General features: G+C 32.2%; 1 protein-coding gene across 1 annotated transcript in view; it reads left to right on the top strand.

The window, feature by feature from the left end:
- Positions 1 to 12,308, top strand: part of LOC108748464 (calcium/calmodulin-dependent 3',5'-cyclic nucleotide phosphodiesterase 1A-like) — a 362,329-nt gene that overhangs the window by 247,503 nt on the left and 102,518 nt on the right. Inside the window, 1 exon segment of the mRNA XM_018486652.1 lies at positions 11,810 to 11,977. Coding sequence (XP_018342154.1) covers positions 11,810 to 11,977 — 168 coding nt within the window.

The following is a 12,308-nucleotide window of genomic DNA, read 5'->3' as shown; positions in this document are numbered from 1 at the left end:
TATATATATATATACTGGAGAAATTGTAAAGGATATCGAAAGGATTACGATCACAAATGCGCGACGAAGATTTTGCACCACACTTGTGAGTGCGGTCGCAATATATACTTGATTGATACTTAAATAATGTATAAATTTATTATGTCGACATAATAAATTTGAATATTGTTTAAATATTAATTAAACATGTATTTGAATATCATTTCTGTATTTAAAATTTATTGAGAGTTTTGTGATCTGTTTACACATTACAAAACTCATTGAAATAAACTTAAAGTATTTCTCAAAAATAGTAATTATACTGTCAACTATTTTGATTAATTAATCATACTCGTATTATATGTATAAGCACTTATACATATAATATACATAATCGCTATTAAAAAATCATACCTATAGTTTTCACATAATATCATCTCAGATAGCTAAGCGTGATATAGCATATTGTGCAAACTATAATGCATATGTTGTTATAGATTTGCTGTACATTGGCTGACATTAAAATAGCCCAATATCCGAAAATGGACTAAAATAGATTGAAAAATTTTAATATATTTTAATTCATTGGAATCCAAATTCTTGATCTATGTGTATGGATAGAAAAGAATTGAATGTGATAAAATTGAATCCTTTTCTATTCATATACGGGAATAAAACGTGATACCTTTTATGGATTCAAAGGGTTCGTTCATACGATCGACTTTGTAGTGCCACAATCGTAAGCGCCGACCCGTTTATACGTAGCTACTTTTTGGCGCTACAGAAAAGTGTCGCAAATATGTTTATATGGGCCAATTTGTGGCGCGACAAGAAACATTGCGGATATGTTCAGCATGACAGAGAAGCGGATGCATTCAGACGAATCATTTTGTGGCGTAACAAAGAAGCATCATAGGTCCGTAATATTTGATTGACAGAATTATATATAACAAATTTGTGTAGTATTATAGATTCTTAGCACGCAGTTTTACGCTATACGTTTATACATTACGTTTATACGTGAATAAGTCAAAATGAAAAATTAAATTTATTTATTGACTCATCTATCGTACATTGCATATTGTAGACTTTAAGAAATTATCTGTTGTATAATCGTACATTGCATATTGTAGATTTTAAGAGAAAATCTTCTATGTGTCTCGAGGAAAAATGTCGCCATTTTATTTTAACTTATTCACGTTATAAACGTAATGCGTAAAACTGCGTGCTAAAAATCTGTGACACTACACGAATTTGTATGTAATTCTGTCAATCAAATATTATGGATTTGTGATGCTTCTTTGTCGCACCATGAAATGACTCGTCTGAACGCATCTCTGTCACGCTACGAATTCACCCATCAGAACGCATCCACAATGTTTCTTGTTGCGCCACGAATTAGCCCATATGAACATATTTGCGACACTTTTCTGTAGTGTCAGAAAGTAGCTCTGTATGAACAGATCAACGCTTACGATTGTGGCGCTACAAAATCGATCGTATCAACGCTTAAATAGATTCAAATTGTCAATCGGCTATAAAATTAATTAATACAGTTTATTGCTAAAATAAGTATTATAAGCTGGCACACCAGTATTCTAAAATGCACGAAAAAATTATAATAAAAAAACTCATTTTTACCTAAATTAGAGAATTAATTTTTATGATGCTCTCAAACGGTTACCCATCTTGAAGCTGTACTACATCTCACATGCTTGACCTCTACAATTGTACGGGAATTGGTACTTCGATGATCCACAAATCTTGAATGTTAAGGGATGTACAACTGTAACATATCTGCTCAATAGATATTGTTAAAATATGGTTCATGTATAGTTAAATTTTATTGCTTTTATGAATTGCTGATATGACAGATTTTCTAACCTAAATATTCTTCAATTTAAGATAATTTTTTGCTTCGCGGGATAAAGTGACGCTTTTTTGTATCAGATTTTTTGTTTCCTAAAAATGTGTCTAATGTCATAATTCTATCAATATTATATATAGGAAACGCTTAATTTCCGAGATGCTCAACATTAAGAAGCAGAAAAACAGCTTGAATTTACAAATGGACACAGAAAGTCTTCATAAGGCATATTTACCTATTGTAAATAAAGTTTGATTTTTTTTATACTGACGGCCCGTCTCTTCTCTCAGTACGTGGTGGTCTGTTTCAGCGAGCGTGCACATTAGTCGATACACAATGTCCGTTTTTCGCCAGCGTTTCACTCGTCTTTATGTTTTTTTTATTACTATTCGTTATATTTATATGGATACATTAGTTTTGATAATTCACATATGTTTGTTGATGAGTTTTTACTTCTTATCATAATTACGGTTGTTAATTTATTCAAGTTTACTTTTTTTTATAAAAAGTTTTTTCTTTTTTATGTACTAGACTTTTCTAAGAGATATGACACATTTTTGACTGTCTAATCGTACGTGAATAATGTCGAGTTCTACATCGAGACTCAACCGAACTGCGTATTTTTAATTTGCGAATTTTGCGATATTTATTTTATAATACTGTTAATTCCATTATGTTTTTAATGTCTGGAGAGGACTCAATCCGGTAGCCGAAACTTGGAATTGTTGTAATTTATTTTCATCTTTATTATTTCTTATTATATTATATCTTTTCTTATAAATATATCTTTTCTTCTTTTTTATCTTTTCTGTATTTTAATTTATTCCTTTAATTATATAACTTTTTAAAGAAATGTGCTGACTCTTACTTTGCCTTTTATTTATTGTTATTTATTTTCTATCAATATTAAAACTGAGAACCCATTATCATGGTTTATTTCCAAAAACATGAAATTATTTTTATTGAAATAAGAAAAACTTTGTTTTAATCCTGTGTCATAAATTAAAATAAATTTACGACCTAAAAATTTTTTTTATTGAAAAGAATAAGACTCACTTTTTTTCAATCTTGTATTATGAACAAAAATGAATATGAAACTCTCAGACCTGCATTGGATTGAAAGAATAAGAATTACATCATTTCAATCCTATGTCATGGATTAAAACGAATTACACGACTTATTTTTTCCGTAAAACTATTTTCGATTGAAAGGAATATAGGTCCTGTAGATTCAATCCCATGTCATGGATTAAAATAAATTGCGTTGCATATTTTTTTCGCAAAACTTTTTTCGATTGAAAGAAATAGAAATCCCGTAGGTTCAATCCTACGCCATGGATTGAAATGGATTCAAACATTGCTTTTATTTGAATTGGATTGAAATAGATTCAAATAAATCAAGAATTTTGATTTAACAATGACTAAACAAATCTATTTCAATCTATTTCAATGTTTTTTCGAATACTGGGTCTCTCTCTTGTTCAGTGACCGCTCACATCCCAATTTGACTAACTTTAGTTATTATCTTCGTCGCAACATCATTTACATAGATTCGCTCTCTTTTTATCATGTACTACCTAGTATCATCAAACTTTGTTCGCGTCGCATGCTCCTACCATAGTTTCTACTCATTTAAATGCGCTCGTTGGAGTGAGTAAGAGCTATAATAGGAATTGTGAACATATTTCAGAAATATATACTCAAAACATCTATATCTTTTTTTTTAAATTTTTCATAAATATGAATTCTGAAATATTGTATGATTTGTATTAAAAAATTTGAGATATTTTCTAAACAGTTATAAAATAGTACAGAAATTCTAAAAATTCAAAATTTTTTATAATATAAATTATAAAATATTGTAAGATTCGTATAATTTTCTATAATTTTCTATAATTTTATTTTATATGGACATATTTTATATTTTTTATATACAAATATATATAAAACATTTTTTTTCTGATAAATAAACAAATCAATATATAAATAAATAAGTACAATTTGTACTAACAATATTTATACTATTGTATAGCTCGGCGAAATCCTCCTCAGGGCATTTACGGAATTATTTCATAGATGTTTTTCCTAGAAAACACAATAGAAGCCTAAGGAATAATTGAATAGGAATCCACTTCGGATAATTTTATAATATGTAAAAGAGATAATAACGAAAGAGATAATAACGAGAAATAAAATAAGTGACCAGCAAGAAGAACGGACGTATCTCTTCGTCTCGCTCACGCTCGATGTGGCCGAAAGTTGCCGAACGTGAGAAGAATGGACGTATATCACTGTTGCGCTGAGCTGAATTGTGCCAAACGCGGCGTGTTCGAACTCATGATATAAAGACAAGGATATACTTGTCCGGTATCCTATTGCAGATACATAGAAAAGGAGACAACACGTGACCGTCATCAAGTTAATCTCGAGTGATTTCGATTAATTCTGGAGTAGTTCATGTAATATAGCGCAAATTGCGGCTGTGAGCATGTTAATTAATACACTGAGAGAAAAATGTACTAAATTTTAATAAATAATTGTTTGAATAGTATTAATATAATATTTATTTACGGAAAATAAGTATTTGCTAAATAATATAATAATAAGTAAATCAAATTAATGTTCTTATATTGTAGCAAATAAGCTAACTTTAAATGCTTATAAATAAAAAACTATTTTATTTTTTTTATAACTTCTATTTTATTATTTCTATTATTAATCTTTTGAACATTTTAAGACGAAAATCCTAATACGAAAATATCAAGATTATAATAGTTTTCGAATTACACACTATCTTTAGCTAATAATAATTCATAGCCTCGACAGGGAGGGAGGGAGGGAGAGGGAGAGAGAGAGACCGTAATTTATTTAATTTATTTAATATTTAAATTTTATGTATAGATGTTTCAGAACAAACGTTTGTCTTTAAAATGATGTATTTCTGACATAATTTTAAGACAATTTGTCCTTTGCCAACATTTTTGTATTAGGATTTTCGTCTCAAAATTACCTCAATAATACGTTTTTAAGAGAAAATGAGGTAGTTGCGAGACACCCTGTATAATAATTAAATTACAAAATGCATATAAGTTTCTAATTCTTGGAATAAATTATAAGGAAAATGCTTTTGAAAAAATAATATAATTTTCACAATCTAGAGAGCTAGCTAAGTAATAAAAAATATTCATTAAATACATTTTTGAAATCTATTTCTCATTTGATATTTTTGTTGTATCCCGATAAAACCCTCTATCTCTTTATTATAAATATATGATTTATCTTATCTCTAGTTTAGTATTTCTAGTTTAGGTTTTGTAATCGTCCCTTTTATAGAAGGGCCCATTCGGTTCCTTTTTTTGTAAACATTTAAAACAAACAGATAGCTCACGCTCGTACACCTTATGCGTCACATAGACAAAAAATATCTAACCGATAATCTTTTCCGTTGAGAGCCTTTTTCCAGAAAAATGTTAAACAATAGTATATATGCCCAATAATTAAATAATATAGTAAGTACATAGTAAAAATTAAGACCTTCCCCAACTGCGAGGACGAATATCTTTTATTTTTTCCTTTTATTTCTAATGGAACTAAAATCTATTCAAGGATTACGAAGTTATAATATGTATTTTGACGGTAGTAGTTTAAAATATGTATTATTAATATAATCTAGAATATGTCACATTTCGCCTCGCATAAGGATATTAGTTAAGTAAGATCGAATCTTTATAAACTATTAAGACTCTCGTTATTAAGATAAGACTCGCAGTGCCGGGAGTGGGGCTTGTGCGGAGCCCTGCTGCCCTAAGAAAAACAAGCGCGGGCATAGGTCCTACCAAATTTTAAGGAGTACTGATTGGTCCTGAAAGGACATTCCCATGCTCATTTTTTAGTATAAAAGGAGCTACCGAAGGCAGAAACGCGTAGAGAGAGAAAAACTAAGAGCGAAAGTAGAAAACTACTCTGGAAGTGGGGAAGAGTTATCCTAGCGCTAACCTCCAGAACTTATTCCTACGTTTGTAACCATTTTTTCTTTTTTATTAAACGACTATACTAAAACAATTTGGCTGAAACCTAGATCTCTCCTCTACTTCAAATTCATTAAGATATACGAGTATCCGAGAATCGTTGTGACTGTCGCTGCCAATAGCGTGGCCCCCGTCTAATACTGTTCTGCGGAGAGTTCGTTATTTTGAGGAATCGTTGTGACCAGTCGCTGCCAATAGCGTGACCCTCGTCTAGCGACAATTTTTCGGAATAACGATAATTCTATCGCGTTACCTCCATGCCTACTAAAGGCGGACGTAGATAACAAGAGAAGAGATTGAGATATCAAATCAAATCAGCTATTAATTCAAACCACGATCCTTTCCCTTATTTCCAGAAATTGGCACAATTATTAGACCAAAAAAAACCGGTAAGCTCACCTAATGAAAACGGGTATTCCCTCCAACCGTTGGAGATCACTCCTCGATTTCCTGATTACAAAAATATTCAAAGGGTCCACGTAAACTAGCCTACAAGCTTCGTGAGCTTTTTGGCACCGACTTCAAGGTTACCCTCCCGAGCAATTATCCCACTCTCCCCACCGAACAATCCTAACCGCACAACTTGATCTCCAAACCCCGGGGTAAATTGCTTAAATGCATTGACCCCAAAACAGGAAATATAAAATCGAGAAATAAAAACCTCATTCGGACGTAACACTTTAATCCTTAAGTACTAAAGTAAAATAACGACATTTTTACTGAAGTCTCTGAAACATTGATTTAAAAAAACTGGAATCAAAATAGCAATTTTATAAATCTATTTTTTAATCAAACCGATTACATATCATAGACCGTACAGATACAGATATAGCGTTTTTTCTTTCGCATAGTCTTATAGACCAACTTTAAAACTTGAAAGTTAAATAAATTTTTGGAATATATTATATATTCTTATTTTCAGTATTCCTTTTTATATATTATAATATTTTTGTATTTATAATATTGAAGTAATAAAATTATCCACTGATCATGACTCGGAATGATGCCGAAACGTTTGTTATTTATTGATTAATGAATCACTGATAATTTTGTTGCGCTTTAATTATTGCGCTTAACTCTTATTGCCAGTATATTTTTCCTTATTTATTTATAATATTGTTTTTTAATATTCATTTTGTATTTAATATTTTTAATATTTGTTGAAGTATATTGCAAAGAGCGCTGTAAGTATACTAAGAAATAATACATTCGATTTTACTACGAAACGATGACGTACCTTGACAATTCTGATTGGTTGCTCGACTGTCACGTGATTACATCCTGCGCATAGGCATATTCTTGTATTTACATTGTAGATCCCAATGTGCATCACTGATCATGACTATCGCAATCAAAATTGCGATTATCATTAAGCAGAACTGCCCCACACCTCGCAAACCTAAGATAAGACGAGTGCTAGCGTCGCTAGCTGCATTATTGACCGATAGCAGCGCTGAATAATAGCAGTGATGTTATCCATAAAGTATTGTATTATCTACTATACGTCATTGATAATATCGTGAGAGAGGGGGGGGTGGGAGGGAGAGAGGGAGAAAGAGAGAGTGCAATTTATTTAATTTATTTAATATTCAAATGTTATGTATAAATGTTTCAGAACAAACGTTTGTCTTTAAAATGATGTATTTCTGACATAATTTTAAGACAATTTGTCCTTTGCCAAAATTTTATCCGTATCTTAGTTTTTAAATTATAAGCGAAAATAGTGAGCGAATTATGGGTCGTATACGGAAGGCAGGGGCGGCGCAACGCATTGTCCAACACGGGCACTCAGTTGCGACCAGCTGCTTGCTACGCGTGACACGATGATACATGCACGTACACGTCCTTTCCTTCTTCCCATTCTTTCTCTCTCTCTTTCTCTCTCCCTCTCCTACCTTGTAGAGATGTTTTCATACCATAGCCAAGTTAGAAAAAGGCAAGATAATTTCATGATCGTGAATTTCAATAAAATTCTCGTAAATCCATACCAAACAGCAGTAAGTTTTTGTTTTTCACATTAATTATATCATGTATCACGTTTACGCGAATTTTTGCCTTTCAGTAATTAATAACACAGACCCACAAAAAAAGAGTATCCTGTGCTGGGGGGAGAGACCAAGCTATTCTTATATATTTTGAGTCGCTGAATACGAATCTGACATCAAAATAGGACCATCCAGGGCAAATTTTCAATCTAGAGTGAAAAAATGAATCAAAAATGGAAAAAAAGTGTCATTTTTTTGCTCTATATTGAAAATTTACCTTTGGATAGTCCTATTTTGATGTCAGATTCATATTTAACGATTCAAAATACATAAGAATAGCTAGATCTCTATCCCAGCACAGGGTACTTTTTTTTGTGGGCCTGTATAATCAGAAATTTTCCTCCTTTTATAAATTAGATTGTATGATTCCGTATATTTTTATATCTCGCTGCTGTTTAGAACCTTGTTGTATCACACATAAATTACAGAAACAATAAGAGAGACAGAAAGCTCCATGTATGCCAGAAAGCTGAGAAAGCTGTCGGAGGTAGAGACACCTATGGAGCCAGTGGCGGAGCTTTCTTGGACTTTCTGAGCTGGCCCGAATAGGCAAGAGGCTGCTGAAGATATCGGAGCCTAATTTTAAATCATATTACGCGCTTTAAAGCGCGAGAATTCGCAGCTCGCGAGAACCTGTGTGATTCACGGGGCAGCGTGACTGATAAAGAGCCAATCGGTGCGTGATAAGGCCTTGATTAGAAGGGCGCTGAATGGCCGCGTGGATTCGAAAAATCCCGGCCAACACTCGTACTGTGTGCAGAGTTTCCAATCTCCCCTCTTGTTCCGGTGTTACTATCATTAATGGCGCCGCCGTTGTATGACACCCGGAAATACGGAACTAATATTCAATATTTCCTTTGGTTTATTTCAAGTAAAAAAGTCCATATAAATATGTGTCCTAACGGTTTAGGACACATTCTTTCCGAAATACAGGTAAATATTCGCAAATTTGAAACGGTAAATTGCGTTGGAGATATCTTCCTGCATAAATATGTCTTGCTTCACGTGAGTTACCATTCGCACCGTAAACAAAGTGACAAAGTCAAAGCTTCCTAGATCACCAAACTTAAATCCTTTGGATTATTTCCTTTAGGGGCATCTGAAATCATTGGTTTATACCACCCCAATTGAGAATGAAAATGATTTGAGGAATCGAATAGTTGCTTCATGCGAGGCAATATGTAACACACCTGTATTTTTGAGCGTGTATGTCAATCTTTGAGAAGAAGGCTCGATGGATGTATCATGACGCAAGGACATTTTAAACAATTCATCTAATTGTTTTATCTCATCAGAAGAACTGTGTGAAGCCTGTTTTTGTTTTTCTGTTTTTGGCTAGTTTTTGACTAGTTCAAGCTGTATTTCTCTTTCAAATAAACAGATTATTATGACATGTTTAAATTTTTTTTATTTCGGAAACTAACCGTTTAGGACACACGTTTATATGGACTTATTCACTTGAAATAAACCAAAGAATCGCTCTGTTGAGGCAACATACTTAACTAACACCTTGTATATAAGCTAATAGTTTGCGAGCCACGTGCCATTTGCACTCATAGTATCAACTCAATTCATTGACTTGTTTACATCGAGCCTCCATGTCGAGTAACATATGTATAACTCACCGGCTGGCGTAAAGTAGCCACGACAGTGTCGCTGCGCGTAGCTTAGCGCCGAGATACTACCAGTATCTTCAGATAACGCGCTTAAATAATTTTAACTCGTGAATAATTAAACTGTAGTACTTTAATGTGATTAATAAAGTTAGTAATAAAATTAGTAAATTCCTCATTTTGTCGTTCAACTATTATACTTGTGTAACTCATTGGCTGTATTGATTTGCAATGGAGTTTGATTGTGATTACCGTGTGCAATGTTCCCTTTTTTGTAGTAATTCTCAATTGCCGAATGATCAATCAGTAGTGATTAATAGTGATATAGTGAATCAATAGATTCGTTTGTCAAAAATCAATGAAGTACATGAATAAATGAACGTATTGATATACGATATAATTTATAAAAGGAGGAAAACTTCTGAATATTTGTTAGATGTGTTTCTTTCTTAGATTTCATTCTCAGTCGTTAAATAATTAATCGGTACTATATAATATTAACGAACTGATAAATTCGTTCGTAAATCGATCAAACTGAACGTGAAACGCTATAAGTAATACAATTAATGCGAAAGACAAAAATTCGAGTAAACGTGATACGTGATATATGAGTAATTAATGTGGAAAATAAAAACTTGTTGTTTGATGTGAATTTCTGAGAATCTCGTTGGAATTCCCGGTCATTAAATTATCCTATCTTTTTGCAGCTCGGCTATGGTATGCACACACTTCTATCAGGTAGGGGGAGAGGGGAGAGAGAGAGAGAGAGAGAGAGAGAGAGAGAGAGAGTGAAGGAGGGAGAACAGAGACATGTATATGAGCGTATTATTGCGTCACGCGTTTCACGCATAGCAAGCATCTGATAGCAACTGAGCGCCGGCGTCGGACGATGCGTTACACCACCCCAGCTTACCTTCCGTACATTGTAATTTGATCACTATTTCCGTTTATAATTCAAAAATTAAGTTACGGATAAAATTTTGGCAAAGGAAAAATTGTCTTAGAATTATGTCAGAAATACGTCAATTTAAGGACAAATGTTTGTTCTGAGACACTGTATAATAATAATTTTTTTCAAAAAATATGTGAAATTTTTAAACTGTGCCAATTATAAATACATTTTGTTAAAACACTAATGTTATATAATTATTTTAAAACAAAAATACATAAAAATAATGCATCTGACAGAAATAAAAAAATTTTATTCAATATTAGGTGTTTGAATAAGTTTCCGCCGTTCTAAAAGAATTAATAGAATTTCACACAACTTTCATATTTAGTATATGACATTTGATAGACGTGTAAACAACATTTTTGTCATTGCATTGAAAATGTCGACTTTTGTACCAACAAAACAACATTTGCGAGAAGTTTTACTGCATTGTTTATTGTTAAGAAAAATACAATTGAAAGTTCGCTTGTGGAGGTGTATGGAGAGCATGCTCCATCCGAAAGAGTGATTTCAACGCTTTAGGAGTGATGATTTCGATAAAAGATAAAGAATATGAAAGTACATCGAGAAATTGAAAGATGAAAAACTGGAACTATTACTTAATGAAGATTCATGTCAAAAGCTGAAAGAATTGTTGGAGGCATTAAATGTTCAATTAATCGATTAATCAAATGTTAGCAAATGTTTAAAATTTCACAAAAAAACGGTGAAAATTTATTCAAATACAAAAAAATTGGCGCCACTAGACCAATCAAGTTTGCTAGCGGCGCCAAATCTTTTTATATTAAATTTTTTTTATTTTAATTAGATGCTTTTATTTTCATTTTTGTTTAAAAGTAGTTATATAGCATTAGTGTTTCAACAAAATGTATTTTTTGTTTATAATTGGCGCAATTTAAAGATTTCACACATTTTTGAAAAAAATATTGCTTTTAAAGCTTGGAAAATAGGTTTGGAATAGAAAGTCACTTTTTTTCATCAAGAAGCACATATAATAATTTATATAACGATTTTTTCTAAGAGCACGCACACTTGGTCTTTTTTTATCTTTTTTTCAAAAGATAAATTTATGATATCACTATGGTAGTTACCATAGTACTATGGTATAAGTAGTTTAGTTGTGTTTCTAAGTCAATTCGGTGCATAATTCGAGAGACTATAAATATGATATATAAATTCACATGAAGTTATTTAAAACGCTCAAGATCCAGCTTCGACCGGTATAGCTTCTTACTTTATTGTGTGATCACATAATACGATCCTAATAAATCATTTATTATTGTTTATATATTGTTGTTTTATTATTTTCGTTTTTGAAATTGCAGTTGCATCTCCGCCGGATAGACGAGTTACAAGAGACGATATTGGAGTAGCCCCGGCTGGTGTTGCGGTGAACAACGCAGCTGTTACTAGCTGCAGCAGTGTAAGCGGTGCGACATCTTCAAAATCGCGCAATTCTTCCTCTTCTCCCGGTCGAAATGGCCAACTCTCCAGTAAGTTTTCGAGGTATTTTCTCCTCGAGATACACTTCGACAGTTAGATTTTATCTACTTGCACACCCACACAAACATATCTCTATATCTGTATATTACCGCGCGATTGTATCCGTAAATATATCCATACACGTTTCGTCAACAAAAACAAAATATTTTTTTCAACCTTTACAAAGTTCTTTGATGTTCTTCGTGTTGTTATAGAAAGTTGTACACATATAAACTATTTGGTAGAATAATCATGTGAATAAGTCAGATCGAAAAAAAAATTGGGTGTATTACCATTCTTGATGTAAAATTAATTTCAAGTATATATATATATATATATATA

Source organism: Trachymyrmex septentrionalis, unplaced genomic scaffold, assembly GCF_001594115.1.
Source record: "Trachymyrmex septentrionalis isolate Tsep2-gDNA-1 unplaced genomic scaffold, Tsep1.0 scaffold220, whole genome shotgun sequence".
Taxonomy (NCBI): domain Eukaryota; kingdom Metazoa; phylum Arthropoda; class Insecta; order Hymenoptera; family Formicidae; genus Trachymyrmex; species Trachymyrmex septentrionalis.
Note: the sequence above shows the minus strand (reverse complement) of the source record. Positions and strands in the feature narration are given on the sequence as shown.